This window comes from Triturus cristatus, chromosome 2_1, assembly GCF_964204655.1.
Source record: "Triturus cristatus chromosome 2_1, aTriCri1.1, whole genome shotgun sequence".
NCBI classification, from domain to species: domain Eukaryota; kingdom Metazoa; phylum Chordata; class Amphibia; order Caudata; family Salamandridae; genus Triturus; species Triturus cristatus.
Genome location: NC_140581.1, coordinates 88,643,200 through 88,666,419, shown reverse-complemented (window position 1 = coordinate 88,666,419; position 23,220 = coordinate 88,643,200). Strand labels below are relative to the sequence as shown.

General features: G+C 45.6%; 1 protein-coding gene across 5 annotated transcripts in view; it reads left to right on the top strand.

Moving 5' to 3' along the window:
• Window positions 1-23,220, top strand: part of UNC13B (unc-13 homolog B) — a 2,660,654-nt gene that overhangs the window by 1,348,834 nt on the left and 1,288,600 nt on the right. For all 5 annotated transcript variants that reach the window (XM_085628130.1, XM_085628129.1, XM_085628128.1 and 2 more), the window contains one exon: window positions 8,631-8,677. In XM_085628130.1, coding sequence (XP_085484256.1) covers window positions 8,631-8,677 — 47 coding nt within the window. The remainder of the gene's footprint in view (window positions 1-8,630; window positions 8,678-23,220) is intronic.

The following is a 23,220-nucleotide window of genomic DNA, read 5'->3' as shown; positions in this document are numbered from 1 at the left end:
AAAAATAGGCCTACATTTGGCTGGCATAAAGGCCAGGAAAAAATAGAGGTTGTAGATGGCTATGTCTATCTGGGTAGAACCTTCTTGTCTAACCTCTCCCATAAGTTGAATTGAACTAGGTTAAGTAAAAAGGCCCTACCCAGTGCTTCTAAACTTTCTAGAACCAAGACCCACTTTTTAGAATGACAAACTTTTATGACCTGCCTAGTTTTAATGTCCATGGTACGGGCAATTTTTTTAACGTAACTACAGCATTTTGTGGTATTACACAATCATTTACAGATAGCATCTTTTCCATTAACATGGCCACTAAATTTACACAGACACACAGTTTTACTATTAAAATTATATTGCACACAAATAATGTGTCGAAATCGGGTTTCAGTGAATATTTATCATTTGTGCATTACCAAATGAAGTGTTTTGATTTGTTTTCATCCTATTAAAATCTTTACAAAATACAGATATCCTCGGAAATGCAAAGATTGTGGTAAGAGAACGAGAAAGCATATCTAAGGATGTTAGTGGAATGTTTCATGTATTAGGGGAACCTTTAAGGGGATGGCATGTAGATGAACATCTTACCACAAGATGGTTAAAGTGCCATATTTAGGGATGCTGGATCAGCCTGTTTCACTGAAGGATGCAGTGTCACTAAGTTCCACTGCATTTGACAATAGCTCAAGAACCATCATAAATCAGGGACTCCCCTTCAGAGTCTGCAGATAATTCGCTGCTTACAAAATGAGGATATGTGAAAAAGAAAGAGCATCATACATGCCTGTTGCTGCTATAAATGATGCACAAGATGCCAACTGCACCTCGCCTCTGGTACTAGTCAGCTCCCCACCGGGATGGTTGGGGTCACCTGGTATGCTTCTTTATCATTAAAGAAATGCTGGGAGATAAATGTAGCTCCTTAGAGGCTTGTCTATACACTGGGGCCATGCGCAGTCACTTAGTAGCACCCGTACCCAGTGACAAAGGAGGAGGTGGCGGAAAAGAGACAATCGTCATAACACCCTTGGTATGTAGGTGGCAACGTTACACCCTTAGAATAAAGCAGATGAAATAAGAAGAAGAAAGTTAAGCACAGCGAATACAGAATAGAAGTTGCTTATTGGACGTTACCAGTCTCTCTGTTTCAGTTTGAAGTGCTGCTGAGCATTGCTGCTATCTTGAAGTAGTTTTGAAGTCTTGTCCTAGCGGTACAGCCTAGTCACGAGGCTCACTTGAAATTCATTTTGGATACATCAGTAGCCTACCTGCTGCAACTCTTTAACTTTTTAAAGAGCTGAACCTGTTGTAAATGATACTGTGACGAGCCTTTGCCTTCTGTATTTCTAGTTGGTCATATTGTGAACTTGCATTATTAAAGCTTTCTTCACCTTTTAAGAGGTGAGTTATTTAAGTATTGTCAAAATAATTCGATGTTGTAATAAAAAACAGCTCGCTATATTATGTACTGATACAAATATTCCTAAACTATGGGTGTTCATTGTAAATAGATCTTAAAACTATTAAGATGTAATTGAATTTATGTACAACTTCCTACCCCTGATGAGGCATTTGAAGCGCTTATTGGCGAGTAGCACGCTACTCTGGAACCCAAAAAGGATTTGTGAGAAATTAGTATAGGGAGATATGAAATTAATAGGAGCGGTGGACATGTGAGTTTTTTTGGATTGGAAATTGATAGTGGAGGGATAGAAGAGGGAAGGGTTTGCATTTATATTGCACTTGCTACCCCAGATGAGGTGGTGAAACGCTGTTTGGCAGGTAGCATGCTACTCTGGAACCTAAACGTGATTAGTGAGGAATTAGTATAGGGAAATATGAAATTAATTTGAGTGGTGGACATGTGAGTCGTTAGTTGGATTGAAAAGGACAGAAGAGGGAAGGGTCTAGAAAGTGTTTTTTGGAGGTCATAGCAGTAGGAAGAGGTTTGGTGTGAGTAAAGGGGAGGTGGAGGGAGCAAGAGTCAGAGAAGGGTTTAGAGAGGGTTGGTTGGGCGCTCTGAATAGTAAAAGAGGTTTGAGATGATCCAAGGGGGAGTAGGGGAGGAAAGAGTCTAGAATTGGGGTTGGGATGAGTCAGAGAGTGGAGGTAAAGGATATATTTAGAGAGGTATATGGTGAGAATTAGGGTAGTGCATTTGAGAAGGTAGTAACATGAGGTTTGGGATGAGTCAAAGTGGAGGTAGAGGATATATTTAGAGAGGTATATGGTGAGAATTAGGGTAGTGCATTGGAGAAGGTAGTAACATGAGGTTTGGGATGAGTCTGAGAGTGGAGGTAGAGGATATATCGAGAGAGGATAGTGCATGGAGATGCTGAATTAGAAGTAATAAATATAAAGATGCATAAGTACATGAAATGTGTATATGTATAAGGAAGGTAATATATGTAGGTTTAAGCTGTATTTAATAAACTCAGGCTTTCAAGTGTTGCTGTAACTTAAGCTAATTTATTTTTTTATAATTTACAATATTTTGTTTATTTTTTGTGATTCAATATCTGATCAATTGTAGATAGTTATGATAAAGTTGCTAACATGTCACTAATTGTCAATAAATATATGTTCAATGTGAGGTGCATTAAAAACAGTAGCATGAGAACATTTTAAGTGTATTCAAGACCGACCACTTTAGCTGAACTATTAGTTTTGAAAACACATACTTGTAATTACCCTTTCGGTTGGTCCACTGCACCCTAGCCAGTAAGGTTGTTGCATTAATCTGTGCTGGCTGGTGGTGATTATGTTAATATGTTTTATAAATGCTTCTATTTTCAATCTAGAGCTTTTTCTGAAGAATGGTTTGTTGTCAGTGTGTGTAAATGAAGTGGGATGCAGCCTGGTCTTATAATACAGTCAACGCCTAGAGAAGAACCCCTGCGTGCTGGGCCCTTGATCTAGCCTGAATGAAGACCACCTCTTTGAAGAGTAGAAAGGCCTCCAGCCTTGACTTCTCTGATGGGGGTTCCTTTTGTTGACACAATCTGGCTTCTATCTGGATCTTTTTTCATTCTTTTTCTTACTATTTCAAAGAGAAATTGCTTTATTTGAGGACCTTCTCAATGCTTCTGTTGTTGGTGTCAGTTTTCGCTCCTCTTAAAAGTTCTAAAAAATGAAAGGTGTGCTTCCCTGTTATCCTGCTCGTGCCAGGACTGTGAGTGTAGCACCCACACATGCACTGTGGTATTGTCAGGACGAGTTAAAGCACTTTATTTGAACTGCTAAGAAGCATAGGGCCTGACTCTTAAAATCCAGGTACATGAAATGTATAATTTGTACCCTCACCAGGTAGAATCGGACTATTTGGGGTCTGGGCACCTTCACTTAGTGCAAAGCCCGCCACCTGCAATCGTTGGTGTAGCCTAAGGGCAGGAAATGTCACGGAGGTAACAATGAGGTATTGGAGAGTGTCCCAACACCTTTAAGGGGTCCGGGGAAGGGATCCCTCCACATTTAAATTCGATGTTTGTGGGGAGGGGGGGGGGCAGTGCGGAACTGCACTCTTCTGTAAACTTGCAAGTGCGGATTTCCTACTCTGTTATATTTAGGGCTGACAGAGCCATGCCTCACATTTTTTTAAATCACAAAAAATAAGAGCAGCTATGACGTCGATAGGTGCATGTCTACACTTCCTGTTTGTGAATTAAGCCCCTAGGTGCTAAGGCCCCCACTTCAGTAGTCTGTCATGTTGGTTTTTGTTATGAAGGTGAAGCTTGCACACTAGAAGCGACACCGTGTACTCTTGCACTTGGGCAGTCTTTCTTCTGAAGCAGACTTTACGTTCGCTAGCTCTTTGCTGTGGTGTGCTCCTTGTATTGTTGTGAACAGGTCCATTGTACACTTATTGCAGGATACAGGCACCCATTGTACAGTTGCACAGAAAGAAGTGAATGCTCATGGAAATGTCCCAACCACGGCATTATGGTTGCTGAAATAAGTGATACATGTAATTGGATCCACAGATACATATTTTTGAATACTTGATCACATTGGTAGTGGGGTGGGCCATCTAAAGTATTCTTTCAGATCTTTAAGTGTCAGTTTAATATTACAAAGCACAATCTAGTAGAAATGTAAGCCAGGAAAGCTGGTGAGGCCATCTCAGTGAGAAAGTGATTGTTGATTATGGCTGTTTATGGTGGAATCGAAATGTATATTTGATTGTTATCCATTACCTTTTAACGCACAGCTTGTTTAACACACGCATCCACCGCTCTCAAGGGCCCCGTCTCTTGATCTGCCCACGGGCGCACTTTTTATTCCAGTTTATTCCTCTCACCAAGTCTGCTGCTTTGCCAATGTGAAAACTTTCAATCTCATAGAACGGGGGACTGACCTTTACGTTTACATGGCATGGTCCAGTATGGTCTTGATTGCGCCAGGGCTTTCCTGGTAATACATTCATGTTAGATACAAGTCAGGCCTGATTATATGCCAGCATGAAAGCACTACCTCTTCAGAATGTGTTTGTGTCTCTCTCTCAGGTCTAGAAAACTAGTATCTTGAATTGGTAATGTTACTTTGTGTACGATTGCCATATTATTTTCAGACCTCTAAGTTGACATTAGTTATGCTAACAAAACAGAAAACTGAATTTTTCTCCAAATAGTTGAATGACTGCTGTAATATTTAGAGCTGCAGGGCCATCCAGCCTCACAAAAATCAGACTTGAAAGAAAATAAAATGGCAACCTTTGTCTACCTTCTGTGTACTTATGCAAAATACGTTTTGCTACTTTTCCAGAATGATGATAGGAGTATCTGCACAGTGTTGGAAAGTGAATTATAAGTAGTGGTAAAATGCTTCTACCACTGGCAATAAGGCCACTAACACAGTCTAGGGCTCAGAATAGGTCTAAGTAAATGATTCCCATGCTCAACCCTTGGTGGCTTGGCTGCGAGCAGGCAGGTTTAACTTCAGAGACAGGTATGTAAAGCATTTAAACGCATTAATTCAGTAAATAATTAAGACAAAACACACAATAAAAATCCAACACCAATTTATAGAAATAGGAAATATTGTTATCTTTAAAATGACACCAAAACGAAAAAATCCAATGTATGGAACCGGAGATATGAAGTTTTAAAGATTTAGCACTATATAGCACATAGAAACCAATAGCACCTATTGGGACATCTGGCCGTGGTAGTCAAGGTCAAAGTTTCAGGTTGACTGCGATGGAGAAAAAGACACACAATTGATGGACGGAATGCAGAACAAATCAAAACATTCTCCCCCAGTCAAGAGATCTGGGTTAAATCCATCATGCTTTTGCTCACCATGCCACCCCAGTTTAGACCTGCCATATGCAAATCAATCTTGACCCTGTGCCTAATGGGAACAGTCCAGCCAGAACTGCCAAGCCAGGTCCTCCCTGGACCGGAAACAAGCATCCTAGGACCGGTTTCGGGGTTTCACCCCTCTTAAGCCAGGATAGTTTGATTCCAGTAGCACAGTGAGCCGGAACCTACGTTTAGGCATACCCGGCGCACTTAGGGCGAGAAATCAAAAGAGACAGAATTGATGGACGGAATGCAGAACAAATCAAATCATCCCTCCCCCAGTCAAGAGATCTGAGTTAAATCCATCATTCTTTTGCTCACCATGCCACCTCAGTTTAGACCTGGCCATATGCAAATCAGTCTTGACCCTGTGCCTCATGGGAACAGTCCAGGCCGAACTGCCAAGCCAGGTACTCCCTGGACCGGAAACAAGCACCCTAGGACCGGTTTCGGGGTTTCCCCCCTCTTCAGCCAGGATAGCTTGATTCCAGTGGCACAGTGAGCACGGGACCTACGTCTAGGCATACCCGGTGGACTTAGGGCGAGAAAGCAAACAATGGATTTAGGCCCAGATCTCTGTACTGGGGTGAATGTATGACATTGTTCTGCATTCTATCCATCAACTGTTGTTTTTGACTGCGATGGAGCCCTGCGCGCCTAACCCTCGCCGTAGGCCTCGGTCAAAGTTTTACCTTTGGACCTAGAGACCGTTCTGTAGCTTTTTCTGCCGGGATCCATTGATGCTCTTCACTAGTCCGGATTCGGTGACCGTTCCCTGGCTTGCTTTCTAGGGAGCTCCCGGTCAAACTCTGGAAGTCAGACCTCTGGAGCTTTTCAGCAGGATGAACCAGTAGGGTAGGCCGGCCCGTGGTTGGAGGTCGCTGGCTTGGCTCTCGCGGTGGAGTTGGTCCTCTTATGGAGCTTTTTCCGGAGTTACTCCAAACTTCTGGAACTTCTTCCTGAAGTTCCTCTGGGGGACCCAAAACACAATCCAAGGGTCTAGAATCTCCAAGATGGTCCTTGAAAGTTTGGGATTTCAGTTTCCACAATCCACTTGGACAAAACCCTTACAAATCCACTGGGCGTACTCCATGCTGGGAACTCTTATTGGTGATGGTCCAGGTAAGCTGTTAACCTGTAGCTTATAGGGAGTCCACTCTTTATTCCTCTTAAAGCCAGTTCGTTTTTAAAAGACCTCATGCTGTCAGCAGTGCACACATGCAAGTTCAGAAAGGGCTGCTGGCCTCTAAACTGCCATGCCCTATTATATACTTGGGGCTTCAAGGTAGGTTTAATCCCCCTGCCCTATTATGTACTAGGGACCTATAGGGTAGGTCATGACAACACCTAATCTGTGTGTGTTTTCACCACACCTGGGCCTCGTTAGGCACAGCTTAAGGGACAGTCAGAGTCAGTTATCACCAGCACCAGTCAGCAATAAATAGGGGGTGCCCAAGGCACCGGATGACTTTGCAACACACAGGAGTTTGTTACCCCCTCCTCTCTTCGCAGAAAATCATTACAGAGGATATAAAGCATACAGAAGGTTTGGGTGGGGCGGACACAGGGACATATTGCTAGAGGAACATGCTGATGTACTGCTATACGACTGCAAACCTATTGATCTTCTGAGGTAAGCGGGGACACATAGTTAACCAGTAATAACCCCCCATAAATAGTTAACCAATAATAACCAGCGAGTACAGTAACGATGATGCTAATAAATATATGTAGATATGGAATGTACTAGACTTAATGTAATGGAGAGAGTAGGAATGTGTGATGTAAAATGTTTTTTTCAACATATTTTATTAGGTTTTTATAGTACCACTTGGGCGAGAGCCCGACATAGTCCACAGAGGGACACATTAGTAAAAAGATACTGGACATGAAAATAGTAATGGGTACAGCTCGTATATGTAACAACTGTAACAGAACTGAAAACGTTACGCAGACTTTCCCACTCCACCCGCTTTGGCAAGCAAATTTCAATCTATACATATGCCCCAAGAGATAAGACAACACACTATACCGTATAGCCCACCAAACTTCCCATGGAACTACTCCTATGGGGATTTCATGGGAAGAGGAGGGAGATCGATGCCCCGGTAGCTAGCCCATCAAGATCATATTTTCCTATGTTTTTGGGGGGCACCCCCTCGCTTGGAATAGCGCCATCTCTGCGGCCGTGCATTTGTCTAGCTCTCTGCGCCACTTTAGCATTATTGGTGGAGAAGTTTCCTTCCATAACTGTTCAATAGTGATGCAAAATGTTTGAGGTATTTCTAATATTCCGTTGTTTTATTTTATGACTACTGTAATGATTACCACCATTCTGATACATACGATTTATGTACGAATAGACAAATAATGCATAATAAATCATTTTTTATTGTAACATACCCAAGAACTGCTGTTTCTAGAGGCTATTATGAGGATCAATATCCCCTTGTAGACGAGTTACTTGGACATGGTTGTTCCACTCCTAACACTCCTTATCTATATGAGCATAATTTGTTGTGGTGAGAAGTGAGAGACACCTACCCTCTCTCCCTTTCGTCGCAGAGGGTACTCTTGGAGCTGTGGAGATCTACCAGCTTGTACCGCCCTGAGGAGTGGGGTCACAACAGCGGGCTATTCTTCCATCACTTGCTTTGATTTAGTGTCAATCATCCGATCTGAGAGCCTCATTATGGTCCACCACACAGTCCTACTGAATAGATTAGATCATCCAGTCTACTCCTGACTTTTACTGTGGTGCAGGGGAGAAGCTGGATCTTGTAGCAAAGCCATGTGTGGATCTTTCCTCAAAATAAGCTGCCTTTGCTGATTTGGTTGCAATTAATGGCTGTAAATTGAGGCCCCCTTAAGGACAGTTATAAAACTCTTTTTTGTTGGTGCTATATCCTTTTATATATTTGGTCATCAGGTGATAAAATCGAGAATTGTTGTGACCTCTGTTGCATCACCTGTCGATGAGCAGCTCAGATGTTATTCCTGTACTCTAATTTCTGATTGTTATGGTGTTTTATCGAGTTTATGAACTTTAAGTGCAAAACCTAGAGCATGGAACAGGTTCTTCAGAGGCCTTGTGAGATGTGTTTAATCAGAGCCTGACCTACGTCTGTGTCTCATCAACTGCCTTTTCATATCGTCAGCCTTCGTGATTCCTACTGGAGGCGAGTTTGTACCATGTGCCAGTTATATGTTATCACTTGCATGAGCTATAAGATATCAGTGTGTGATTGGTCGTGGTCTCCCTCAACAAGATGAGTCATTGATGCGTGACTTTTCCAAGCGGTATGACAAACTCTGAATTCTGTCTTATTTCAGACTCAAGATGATGGCGATCCAGCCAAACCACCATGGTTTAAAGGAGGGTGAGTAGTTCATGATGATTTGTTCTGTGATACAATGCATGCTTTGTAGTTTCCCATTGTTTTGTGAAGAGACATTGGCATTTTGGGAAGAGCTTGCACTGTTTGCGAATGTGTATCAACATATCTTGTTACATTTTTTACGTGGAGCTGAATGCACATGTTGTAGTCTCCAGATGGCTGCCCCTCTTGTGCAAGTCACCACCAACTGCTTGTTTTCTGAAGCTAAAACCTGACCTACTAACTCCAAACAAGTTAACTTCCATTTGTGCCCAACATTAGCTCTATCGCCTATATGCTGTTAACTGTCTTTGAAATCAATCTACACATCATTCATGGGCACACATATGAATTCCCCCTACACAACATAATGTTTACTTCCACTACATTTATTAGTATGCTCAGTCAAACACACTATTGCCTTAGTACTGACAGATGTGATAAATGCCTCCTTAGAAAAAGGCCTCCTGCCATCAGTATTTAGAAAATGTCATACTACATCCCCTTCTTTAATCGGCATGCTTGGAATTAACTCAGCAAATTTCAGACCAATTTCCTTGATGCCATACACTGCTAATTTATCGGAAAATGTGATTACATATAAGCTACAAGCACACTCAGAATTGGCAGGACTATTGTATGAGAACAAAACAGGATTGGCACCCCAGATGAGTAAGGAGATTGTTGAGGCATCTATGGTAAATGGTCTGAGAATGACTGTGGATGAGGTGTTATTTCAGTTCAGCAATATTATCAGATCTGTCTGCTGTGTTGACCACTCTTTTCTTATTAAACACCTGGCGTGTGAACTTTTTCAGGGTCTCATTGGTTACTGGAATCAGTTTGAATGAATTAGAGGTGTTTACAGCTGTTTTCCTGGAGCTTAACTCTTTTGTTGGAAGCAGACAGATCACCATGTGCACCTAACTTGGAAACTCAGGATAGCGAAGTTGACCACTCCAAAATTTCCTCAGGGCGGTGGTGTGGGTTTAGGGACTCGACATTCAGTATGTTTCAAGAAAAAATTGATAACTCATGCCAGCCAGTGCTTGATTTAAGAGAAAAACTGTAGTTTAATATTACACACATACTAGAAACATACTGCATCTGGGATTTGTTAGGGGTACTTCGGAGAAACAGTACCTTCCATGATCTGGGGATAGTCTCGTAAGGCAACGTACATCGGCCTATGACCTTTGGAGGAAATCTCAGTGTAGACTTCTGGAGGTACATCTTGTGGACTTGCTCTTCCCCTACTCGCAAATCAGATGCACTCTTCACACCTGTGTAGTGCCACATTACTTTTATGTTCTTTACGGCGAGTTTGTGAAGTGGATCTGAGCAGGTATGTCCTGTGTTTGTTGCTGGAACTAGGCCTACTCCCGACCTTGTGGGGTGCCCGGCCTGCCGCGTGACGGTGATGTGGCCCTTACTCTGGCCCAGGTGACTGAATAACTTCATCCGATGAGTGCCACTTCTCATAGTATCTGGTATATCATGCCATTACCAGAACAAATCTGTTTGAGGTGCTCTGGGGATGGCAGAGATCACAGTCACAGATGTTTCTTCTGAGGGTTTCCACAGGCCCATTCTCAAACAGCTCCCCTCAAACAAACGGGTATCGACCCTGGGCCTCAAAATTGACGTTCTTCCTGACACTCTTCCTGACGATCTTGGGCTTCATTTGTCATTTGGAGTTTTTCTGGTTAGTCTGACTGCCTCTGATGCTTGTGGTCTTTATAGTGCTTTATCAGTTTTTTCCCCTGGGGTGCAGAATGGAATTCAATCTGATCGGATTTGAGGACACCCTTAGTCACAGGTGTCAATGCCTCCTCTGGTAGGAGACCTCTCCGGGCCTCAGGACCTTCCTTGCAGTACCTCAGTGCTGGTTTTGTCCTGTGTTGCTGTAGTAGTTGCTCAAGTCGGCAGAGATCCCCACAGCCCTCATTCTTCTGAGCAGCGTCTTCTTCATGCATGGGCACCTTCAATACCCCCACTGCGTAGCCAGTCAGCTCTCACTTTTAAAGTAAAGCCAGGTTTTTAGTCTCTTCTCAGGTTATTGGGCCCGAACCTAGCAAGGGTTGGTGATGGTCATCATCCCATCCCTGGCGTGCAACAAAATGAAAAAAAGATCAGCAATAATGTGGGACCCCAGGCTTCTGGTCTGGAAATCTTGGCACTCTGGCTAGGACATCTTGATATTTATTTAAGATAAACAATTGTTGGTATTCCTGCAGTTCCATTCAGTGGCCGGTTCTGGGCTGTTGATCACTTTGGTGATTTTCACTCAGATTGGTCGAGCCATGGGTCTATGCAACAACTCGTCAGAGCTGGGAGTCTTCTCTCAGTATCAAGGAAAACCAGAGCATCCAGGAGAGTGAGACTGTCCCATTTACCTTCTTTTCAACCGTTGGAGGAGAGTCTCTTCCAAACACAATGGACCTAGCTTCAATGGGACACACTGTCCCATTTACCTTCCTATCGACCGTTGGAGGATAGTCTCTTGCAAACACAATGGACCTAGGTTCAAAGGGACACACGGTCCCATTTACCTTCCTGTCGACCGTTGGAGGATAGTCTCTTCCAAACACAATGGACCTAGCTTCAAAGAGACACACGGTCCCATTTACCTTCCTGTCGAACGTTGGAGGATAGTCTCTTCCAAACACAATGGACCTAGCTTCAAAGGGACACACGGTCCCATTTACCTTCCTGTTGACCTTTGGAGGATAGTCTCTTCCAAACACAATGGACCTAGCTTCAAAGGGACACATGGCCCCATTTACCTTCCTGTCGACCTTTGGAGGATAGTCTCTTCCAAACACAATGGACCTAGCTTCAAAGGGACACATGGCCCCATTTACCTTCCTGTCGACCTTTGGAGGATAGTCTCTTCCAAACACAATGGACCTAGCTTCAAAGGGACACGCGGTCCCATTTACCTTCCTGTCGACCTTTAGAGGATAGTCTTTTCCAAACACAATGGACCTAGCAAAGGGACACTCTGTCTGCTTCCTTAACACCTATAGTTCTCCTCTTCTGACCTACTGAAAGGATCCCTGGAATGTTCCGGGGAGGAGCCCTTCAATATACATTTGCTGCCTGGGCTTTCCCTCCAAGCCTACATCTTAGATAACAACAAGGTTTGCTCGGCACGTGTATCTTCCACACACAAGCAGCAAATGCACAAGCAACATCTACATGCAAGTATGACGTGCATAGGTAACGTCAACACTGCGTGGATGGGTGAAGATCCTGGTTATACTGTGCTGGCTCGACAATTTGCAAAACACCGGAGATGCCGGTAGACTGATCTCCCAAGCAGACAACAGAGAAAAAAGATCTGTCCTGTATCTATTATCACTTTGCTTCCACCATTGTCTGTTCTGTACAGCCCAGTGAAATAACAGTAATTGCTCTCTTTAGAAGGAACGTTTATCTGGTGTGCCCTCCCCTCCACAGAACCCTGCTGCTATCCTACTTCATACCATGGAAAGGCCTCAGCGACACATACATGATTGTGTATGCTGAGGTAGGAGGTCAAAGACGCTACAGCTTCCTATGGGGACTTAGAGCTTGAGGCACATGCTCTCCAGCATCATGAAGGGGACCTACTGTCCCAAGACCTCAAAAGTTACTCGTTTCAGGGAGAGTCCATTCAGATGTCAGTTCAGTATTAATGTGAGGACTGAAGTATTGCAAAATGGATCTTTTAAATTTAATTTTACAATCAAAAATGTATTCAGGTAAATTGGTAGATCCCCGGGGGTTTCCGCTGTCCCCTCTCCTATTTAATCTTTACATGTTTTCTTTAGCATATCTGATGGGTAGATAGGACATCAAACTGTTAATGTATGCAAATGACGCACAGATCACATTTAATATTTAATAGGATCAACATAAGGCTAGCAATATCACAAATGAACTAAAAGAGGCACAAATCTGGAAGGCTGATAATGTTTTACAATTTATTCCATCAAAAACCACAATTGTGCTCACAAGCGATGACCTCAGCAGTGTGATCTTAATCTTTGCAGTGCATAATCCAGGCACAATGTTGGAATCAAACCCGTCTTTTGATCAACAGGTGGCATCTCTAAATCCTGCTTATTTTTTCTACGAAGAATCCTTCCAATGTTTGCCTTTCTTAAATTTTCCTCTGAAGATCCTGACCAGAAGTGCCTTCATTGCATCCCTACTGTCCGCCATTTACCTGGGTAAAGAAGTAAAGCCTATATCTTGTCTGCAGCAAAACGTGCTCTAAAGCGGAGGACATTCAATCACATCAGTCGTGATCTTCAGCAGTTGCACTTTCTCCCGGTTCAGAGGCGGATGCAAGTCAAGACCAATTAATCAATCCCTGAAGCATTCATGGCTATGGTCCTGCGTGTTTGGGTCAAAGCATCGTTCACTACTCCTGTACCCTGATATTGTGTTCTTCCATCCTCCTCTTCTTGCAGTTCCAAAATTAAAAACAAAGTGTGGTGGCAGAAGCTTTTGGATATTAGGAGTGCAATGTTTGAACTCCCTCTCTTTGGATATTCATGTAGACATCCCTCCCAACTTTAATAAGAAGTTAAAATCCTGATTATTTTCCTAGCTGAACCAGTAGGCCCTTTACTGTCCAATTAGCATGCAGACAACAGCTGCTATACCATCAATGGTTTATTCGAGAGTGCCAAGAGTGAACATACATAAATAGCCTAAACAATAAATAAGGGATAATAATAATAAAGTACCTTGAGCACATTTTATTGTAAATATGTAGTGTATACTGAAACTCAATGGTGCTAATCCGTGCACTGTTTCTCAGTACATGGTCAGTCAAGTCCATACTTAGGCAGGAAAATAAATATACTGCTTGTTCATTATATAAAGCAATCAATCAATCACATAATTTGTAAAGCGCACTACATACCCGGGAGGGTTTCAAGGCGCTGGGGGGGGGGGGGGCGGAGCTGTTTTGGTCGAAGAGCCAGGTCTTGAGTTGTCTCCTGAAGGTCAGCAGGTCTTCGGTTTGTCGCAGGTAGCGGGGGAGGGTGTTCCAGGTCTTGGCGGCGCGATGGGAGAAGGATCTGCCTCCGGAAGTAGTTCTCCGGATGTGTGGGACCGTGGCCAGGGCGAGGTCAGCGGAGCGGAGTTTCCTGTTGGGTACGTAGAAGGAGTGTCGACGGTTGAGATAGGCTGGGCCGGTTTTGTGGCGTGCCTTGTGTGCGTGGATCAGGAGTTTGAAGGAGATTCTTTTGTCGATGGGGAGCCAGTGCAGGTTCCTGAGGTGGGGGGTGATGTGGTCGCGGCACGGGACGTCAAGGATTAGGCGTGCAGAGGCATTCTGGATTCTCTGTAGTCTGTTGATGAGCTTGGACGAGGCTCTGGCATAGAGGGCATTTCCGTAGTCGAGTCTGCTGCTGACTAGGGCCTGGGTGACTGTTTTCCTCGTGTTTGTCAGGATCCATCTATAGATCTTGCGGAGCCTGCGTTAACTTGTTTGGTCATGGAGAGTTTCGAGTCGAGGATGACTCCGAGGTTGCGTGCGTGGTCGGTGGGGGCCGGGGGGGACCCCAAAGATGTGGGCAACCAAGAGTCGTCCCATGTGGAGGGGTTGGATCCCGAGGATGAGGATTTCCGTCTTGTCTGTGTTCAGTTTGAGGCGGCTGTCCTCCATCCAGTCGGCGACGGCCTTCATTCCCTAATGGAGGTTGGATTTGGCGGTGAGGGGGTCCTTGGTGAGGGAGAGGATCAGCTGGGTGTCATCGGCGTAGGAGATTATGTTGAAGTCGTGCTGTCGGGCGATGCGTGCTAGTGGTGCCATGTAGATGTTGAACAGCGTCGAGCTGAGGGAGGATCCTTGAGGGACGCCGCAGATGATCTCGGAGGCCTCGGAACGGGGGGAGGCGGACTCTCTGAGTTCTGCCGGAGAGGAAGGAGGTGGTCCAGTCCAGGGCCTTGTCTCGGATCCCTGCATCGTGGAGGCGAGTGCGTAGTGTGCGGTGGCAGACGGTGTCGAAGGCGGCGGAGAGGTCCAGGAGGATGAGGGCCGCCGTCTCGCCGTTGTCTAGCAGGGTCCTGATGTCGTCTGTGGCGGCGATGAGGGCGGTCTCGGTGCTGTGGTTGCTGTAAAATCCTGATTGGGACGGGTCTAGGATGTTGTTGTCTTCGAGCTGCCGGGTGAGCTGGGTGTTTACTATCTTCTCGATGACCTTTGCTGGGAACGGAAGTAAGGAGATGGGCCGGAAGTTCTTGAGGTCGCTCGGGTCCGCCTTGGGTTTCTTCAGTAGGGCGTTGATCTCTGCGTGCTTCCAGTTCTCAGGGAAGGTGGCGGTCTCGAAGGAGAGGTTGATGATTTTGTGCAGGTGGGGTGAGATGAACTTGCTGGCTTTGTTGAAGATGTGGTGCGGGAGAGGGTCGGATGGGGAGCCGGAGTGGATTGTTCCCATGGTCTTGATTGTGTCCTCGATGCTCACGTCGGCCCAGGTTGTCAGGGTGTCGTGGGCGGTGGGGTGCGGTGGGTTCGGTGCGGTGTGGTCGGCAATGGTTGTCTGGGGTCTGAAGCTGTCATGGATGTCGGTGATTTTCCGGTGAAAGAAGGTGGCGAGGGAGTCGCACAGGGCTTGCGATGGTGGGATGTCGTTGGCGTTGGAGCTGGGGTTGGATAGTTCCTTCACAATGGTGAAGAGCTCCTTGCTGTTGTGTGCGTTTTTGTCAAGGTGGTCTGTGAAGGAGGTTCTTTTGGCGGTCCTGATGAGGTGGTGGTGGTTGCGGATGGCGTCTTTGTGGGCAATGCGGCTGTCTGGCGTCTTGTCGCTGTGCCACATGTTTTCCAGTTTCCGGCAGGTGCGTTTTGAGTCGAGGAGTTCCGGGGTGAACCAGCTGACTCTTCTGCTGGTGTCTCTGTTGGTGGGGTTTTTCAGTGGAGCGACGGTGTTGGCACAGTCGGTCATCCAGCGTTCGAGGGCGAGTGCACCTTCATCGGGGTTGGTGGGGTTTGTCGGAGGGTTGAGTGCGAGGCTTGTCTGTAGTTCTTCAGTGATTTTGCCCCAGCAGCGGCGGGGGGTCTGTAGGGCGCGGTGGTGTGTGGGTGGTTTTCGGAAGGAGAAGTGGATGCAGTGGTGCTCTGTCCAGTTGAGTTCGGAGGCGTGGCTGAAGGTGACGTGGGGGCTTGAGGAGAAGATGGCATCAAGCGTGTGGCCGGCGATGTGGGTTGGCGTCGTGACGAGCTGTTTCATTCCGAGGTTGGCGAGATTGTCGATAAGGGTGGAAGAGTTGCTGTCGTTGTTGTTCTTCAGGTGATAGTTCAGGTCTCCGAGGAGGATTGTAGTCGGTGGAGGTCAGCGCGTGTGTGCTGATGAGGTCGGCGATGGAGTTACAGAATTGAGGCCGGGGTCCTGGTGGTCTGTAGACGAGGGTGCCTTTTAGGGTGGTCTTTGGGTCCGTGTGGATCTGGAAGTGCATGTGTTCGGTGGTGCTGAGGGTGTCGTTGGTATTTGTTGAGATCTTGATGGTGTTTTTGTGGATGATGGCGATTCCTCCTCCGGCCCTGTTTGAGCTGTCTCTGCGGGTGATCTTGTACCCGTCTGGGATGGTTATGGCGATGTCTGGCGAGGAGGCTTTGTTCATCCAGGTCTCGGTCAGGAAGGCGACGTCCGGTGATGTGGTGTCGAGTAGGTCCCAGAGTTCGACGGCGTGTTTGTGTGCGGAGCGGGTGTTGATCAGGATGCATCTAAGCTGGGGTTCTGGCGCTGGGCGCGGGCCAGGGGCAGACGGGTGCAGACAGGCTTGCCTTAGGCGCGCCTTCGGCGCTCCAGCGGCCGCCATATATGGGAAGGTGGGGAGGAAGGAGCAGCTGGGAGGCGGGAGGCGAGGGATGGGTGTGACGAATGGGCACAGAGGGGGCGGGGCCGCAGGGGAGGCAGCGGCGGGGACAGGGGACCGGAGGCCGGCGCGGGGCACAGAAGAGGAAAAAAGGCTTCAAATCAGGGTCACAGAGGCACAAAAGGCAGCGCGAGGGTACGAAGGACGTCGAGGGGTACAGAAATAAAAGGGGCACAGAGCAAAGCGGCGAGCGGGGGCAGGAAGCACAGAACAGTTACAGTCACAAAAATCAAGGGTCACAGAGGTGCAAAGTCAGCACAAGTGTAAAGAGGACGGCGAGGGGTACAGAAAATAAAAGTGGCACAGAGCAAAGCGGCGAGCGGGGGGCAGGGGGCACAGAACAGTTACAGTCACAAAAATCAAGGGTCACAGAGGTGCAAAGTCAGCACAAGTGTAAAGAGGACGGCGAGGGGTACAGAAAATAAAAGGGGCACAGAGCAAAGCGGCGAGCGGGGGGCAGGGGGCACAGACAGATACAGGCAAAAAGCAACAGGCAGCAAGCAAGAACGAAGGAACCAGGGATGAGGCGCAGGTGGAAGCCTGCGGGTTGTGGAGGGCCACGAACACTCCGGCAGCAGCGACAGCGGGGTTGCAGGCGGAGCTGCAGCGGGGGGTGGGGGGAGGTCAAGGGTCGCTCCCAAGCAAGGCACAACTCAGATTGTACCTTCAGCTGCTAGAGGGAAGCACTATAATCTATACGGTTATGTGTATGTGAGTTATAGCTTATGGACCTTCTTGCTAATTAATGAGCGCTGTACAACAAAAGGGCATTTCAATGGAGACTAAGGGCAAGGCCATGGCAGAAAGAGGTTACTAAAAGGGGTGTACGGCGGAATAAGGATATGGACTAGGAGGAGGCAGGAAATAGGTTTTCGGTAGGAGTCCGACCAGTCCTCTTCTTCCCTTTCTTCCTCTTTTTGCGTCTTCAGGAACTGCATACCTTCTTTGTATGACATATCCCTAGGAGCATGTATGCTGGACCTACAAGCAGGGGTTCTGGCGCTGGGCGCCGGCCAGGGGCAGACGGGTGCAGACAGGCTTGCCTTAGGCGCGCCTTCGGCGCTCCAGCGGCCGCCATATATGGGAAGGTGGGGAGGGAGGAGCAGCTGGGAAGCGGGAGGCGAGGGATGGGTGTGACGAATGGGCACAGAGGGGGCGGGACCTACAAGCACTCCCAGTCCCCCCTTTTATTTGTTATATTTTCGGTAGGAGTGTCATGGTGTACATGGGGGAAGGATGTCGTTGACAGTGGATGTTGGCATAGAGAGACACAACTGCTTTAGCCAGATAATGAAATAGATGGATGCTGTCTTGGGATGTAGTAGGTGATCCATATGAAGCCTGAATGGTCAAACGATTTCCTATCTTTGAACAGTATGATGGCACAGACAATACTTGACTTAAGGCTGGTAGGGATATTGCAACGGATGTAGAGTATGGACAGAGGGAAACTACTGACACATTAAGACATAATTGCTACTCACCTTGAAAGTGGGTAAGAGACACGAATTTATTGGTTATTACAGAACATGACCAAACACAAAATGAAATACTTTAAATCAAAATGGGCTAGAGACAGAGGCATTGGCTTACAAGAGACAAATTGGGTGTTAATTCTTAATTACTTGACTAAAATGTTGAGAAATGTCCTGCACAAGACATACATGACACCTAGTAGGTTGGGAAGACATTTTCCCGTCAGACTGTGGCCTCTCTGAAATGCACATTATGTGAAGCTGCCCAGTAATGACTGATTTTGTAATGCAGTGACTAGTACGCTCACAAAAGCTATGGGGAAGATTGGTCTTTTGAAGGTTGAGAATTGGCTGGTTAGAAGATGCTACGACCTAAAAGAAAACGTTTAAAACATATTCATAGACCAGGCCCTAATATAGGCATAAATGGGCATAGCCATGACCTGGAAGTCAGATGGGGCTCCTCTCTTGGGAAAAGCAGAACTGAAAATGGACAGAACTGGAAAGTGCGATGTTGCCGTTGGAAAGGCAATCCGTAGAGGCAACTATAGTACAAGCATGGGACGCACAGGCTACAGTTCATGTGAGAAATTGGGTTGTTGGTTGAGTGGGGGTTTAACAAAAGTAGTCAAGCTTAACTTAGAGAGAAAAACAAATTCAGCAAAAAATAGTAGGGGTTGACCCTGCAGAGAGAGCTATGTCCAACAGTTCAGTTAAAGAATTTAGAGGAAGATGGCGGACCCCACTGGGAAGGTTGATTGGTGATGCATGTGATGGAGTACAAGAGTTTGGCACTAGCACATTGAAGTGAGAACAGGAACAGGATGGAAAGGACAACAGTAGCGAAGTGTGCTGTTTACCTAGGTAGCAATACATCAGATATATGCAGAATATAGTGTGCATCAAAGAAAAAGGACTAATTAAGACCCTAGACTTAGAGCTGCTGCTTCCTTTTGTTTTTACACCTGTGCTATATTGAGCAGCACTAGGTGAACATTTGTAAATGTGCTGTAAGGACTAGGGCATTGGCGAACATAGACTGCATGCCATACAATGTTGTCACTCATTTGTACATGTTGATTATAAGCAACTTGCTTATATAATTTAATGAAATGCGATAACCTAATAAAAATGGTTTATTTAAAGACAGTTGAGATTGTCACTTGAGTTGAGGTAGCAGGACAAGGAGAAAGGGTGGTACAATCTGGAGCAAAGTGGTTTTACTTTGGGCTTGCCTGATCAGGTGGCTAGCATACAATTGGTCTTCACGCTTGCGAAGGGCTCATCATAGCGAACTAAAATCTACACTAAATATGGCACCAAGTCCCACCTCACAAGGTGGTGTCTGAATATATTGACCACCAATTTCATCAAACGCTTTTCATTTGTCTAGTAGTCAAGGCAAGGGCAGCCAGATTGGTACTCACCTCCCTAATATCAGAAGGCTTCTATTTACGCAGAAGTCTTCCTAATCTTCTATAATTTATAGAGCATAGTGCTACCACTGGTGTGGACAAGAAAGCACTGTCTAGTATCTGTGATATTTATGGCCACGCTGACTCGTATGCATGGTTGACAGGGTACATGATCATGATGGAATGAGTTGAATGTTGTATGTGAAGGTGGATGGTTGCTTCAGTTGTAATGCTGCAGACCTGGCGTTGCATCTGCACTTGTTAGTGATGCAAAAGAGAAAGATAGATGGGAAATCATTTGTGGGTACTTACTGTTTTTAGATGAATTGTCGGTCAGAGCATTTGCTTTTGAGGGTGTTGGAGACTTTGCTACCAGATAGTTTTGGTCCAGAGTGGGAGGGTCAGCGCTGGGAGTATCATAGTTTCCTAAGCACAAGAAGGCCGTCATCTAAACATCTTACCACCACACTCATGCCCCATTCAGATTATCCGCCTTTAGTAGCCTGGATTTAATATTAACAATCAATTCCAAACACTTCTGTAAATAGTATTTCATTAGCGAAGACTCTCATTGCCTCCAGCAAGCATCCTTACATACTTTGTCCCTCAGATGTCTCCGTGTGGGTCAAGGGATTCTGGTTAGCCATGTGAGATCTATTTTGGACAACTCCTAAAAGGGGTGTCCATTTCTATGGGCTTGGTGACTCGGGTGGCTTTGAAGCCACCTCTATGAACTGTGGCCAAGGCACCTAAGAAGTCAAAAATGGCTAGGGTGCCACCCTCCAATTTGTTTAGGCCATCTGCTATGGCATTTTCAAGGTCGATTACAATGCTGCCCATGGAGCAGACTCAGACGCCTGCCAGGGAATCAACAGGGGCGAGTATCATCCATGTGGTGAAGAAGAAGTTCAATGCAAATTTTCTGAGGAACCATACTGTTAACACCTCTCAAGACGCAAACATTCCCTGTTGGAAGATTTTTGGTTCTGATTATGATTCATTGGAGGATAAGACTATGTCCACACAAGGATGATTCAGAAAGTGATCATCTCCTGCCTCCTTACAATAGTGATACTTGCATTTAGTTGGACGTAAAAATGACAGTGGCCTACATACTTCATCAGAAGGGGACATTTCCATGCATCTCCCCCGAATAAGGAATCAAAAGATTTTGATGCCTTGGGTCACAAAGTTTTTGCCTCCTGTAAAGTAGCTCTCTGCAAAACTAATGTTACCTGCCTTTTAGGCTGATCCTTCTATGGAATATGAGAGGTGGCGAAACCTATTTTTTCAGCCTTCCAGAACATATAAAGAGTCAATTATCTGACCTGGTGAGTAACGGTCGGGGTGTATCAAAACAGATCGTGAAGTCTGGCTTTGACTCTGCTGTCACTCAGTTTGTGGGTAATGCTGTCTTGCAATGTCGACAGGCTTAGATGCGTTCTAGTGGATTTTTAGGGGTAGTCCAGATTTGACACCTGCACATGCCTTTATACAGAGAGTGACTGCATGGAGAGAAGGCTGAATGCTCCTTGGAGTGTTTTAAGAACCGCAGTTCACGCATTACTTTTGGCCTCCCTAGAACAGCAGTTTCATCGATACTATTGGAACTTTCAAGGTTATTTTAGGGGTTTTCAGTCCTGATGACGACAGTTGTTGCAACTTGTCCAAACACCAAAGCATTTTGAGACTGGAATGTTTATAGGAGGCATCAGCAGCAGCCTTTGTCATCTGCGGCCTCTGCTCCCTCAAAACCCCTCTTAGAACACCATCCTTAGGTGGGAGTGGTAGGGTCTCCCATATTTTGAGTAAATAGTAGGTGAGCATGAGAGATCTCTGGGTAATCCAACTAATTGTTGGAGCTACTCCTTTCCTTTCCTATCCTCTCCACCAGACCATATCCCTGAGGATTTTACTACCTTTACTACTTGGCCCCCATGACAGACAGAGGCCTGAGGCCTGTTCTGGATCTCTGCCTTGTAAATCTTTCACTTTGGCAGGTCAAGATCAAGATGCCGCCCCTCAGCTGGGTCCTGTTGGCCTTGATCTTAAATGATTGGTCCCTGAACAGGATGCCTAATTCCATCTTCTCATACTTCCCACCAATTGGTGCTATTTGAGGTTCACAATGGCATCTGAACACTATCAGATTGCGGTACTCCTGTTAGGACTAACAATAGTATTCCACACCTTTATGAAGGTGCTGTTGGTTTTGGCAACTTCACTTTGGTGAGTGGGACTCCATGTACTTCCTTTCATGGAATACTGGCTGATGTAGACGGAGGAGATGCTTGTCCAATAACATCTCAAGCGGACAATGACTATCCACATGTCTCATCACACACTTACACAAAGGCTAACTTTTATTGGGGCAGTGTTAAACACAACCCTAATGAAAGCCTTCCTTCTTCAAGGGGTTTGACTAAAGCTCAGATTCCTGTCCTGCAGCCCTTTTGAGCTTTATGCCAATTTGTGAATGAGGTGCAGTGTGTCCAGTCGGTGCATCAGGCTCTGCACCTTTGAATCCCCCTCACAAAGCTTCTGAGGTATAGTCCATTCGACCTTCCACATGGTCACTGATGCCTCATCCTTTTGATTCATGTTAGAGCAGTGCCCTACATAAATTTACTCAAACTGATTTGTGCCATCCGCCTGCTCCTGGTGGCCTTTCTCTTTCATCTCAAAGCGCAACATCCAAATTCTCTCAGACAATACCAGAGTCCATTAAATAAACCATGTGGGTTTTTGAACTCTCTGTTAGGAAGCAATTCGCCTGTGGAAGTGGGCACAGCAACAGGGAAGGATTCTTGGTAGTGGCAATAGTAGGTTAGCTAGCAGGCTCCCTCAATGTGAGGTTGACAATGTATTGCCTCTCATTGGAGGGTACAAGTGGGAACTATACCCCAAAGTGATGGAGATGATCCTCTAAAGGCTGGAACTGTCCTCAAATCTGTTCCCTATATTTACCTTATTTATTTATTTAGTTATTTAATATTGCTCGTGACTCACTCCCAAAGAAGAATTTCAGTGCTGCACTGCACAAGAGGAGAAAAAGAAAGTCGAAAACAGCCAAGTTTTAAACCCCTTCTTGAAGGCAAGACTGGGCAAGAAAGAACACTAAAATGAAATTTGTTCCAGTGATAGGTGGCAGTGTAAGAGGAAGATCTGCCCCCATATCTTGAGGTGCGGATGCAAGGAATCACCAAAAGCGGCTTGTCTGATGATCTCATACATCTAGAAGGAAGGTAAAGATCTAGCCAGGATGACAGATAAGCTGGCTGCGACTTAAAAAGAGCTTTGTGTGTCAAACAAAGTTTAAAGATGACACGCTTCCTAATAGGCAACTAATGAAGCTTTCTAAGGATCGGAGAAGAAGGCGAGCATGAAGGAAAGTTACAGATTAGTCGCAGTATTCTGAACCACGTGCAGTTTTAACAGGGTATCATTTACTGCGATCAGCAGGGCATTTCCACAGTCCAGCGACTGGTAATAAGAGTCTGGACAAGTCTTCTGGCAGTGTCTGGAAGTCAAGGCAGGGCTTTTTTTTTTAAAAAGCCCTGCCGAGTAGCAAAACATGTCTCAGGTGGAACTTAATTTTTAAAATATGTCTTTATTGATGTTTTTAGATACATATTAATATTAAAGTACAAGAGTAGTAATTGCATAAGTCAAGCAGTAGCACAGTAAATTACCAGGGATACATTTAGTAGCATCAGAACCAAATGTAATATGGAGTTTAGACAGGTACGGTCTCGGTATGAAGGATCGCTATGAACCACTAAGG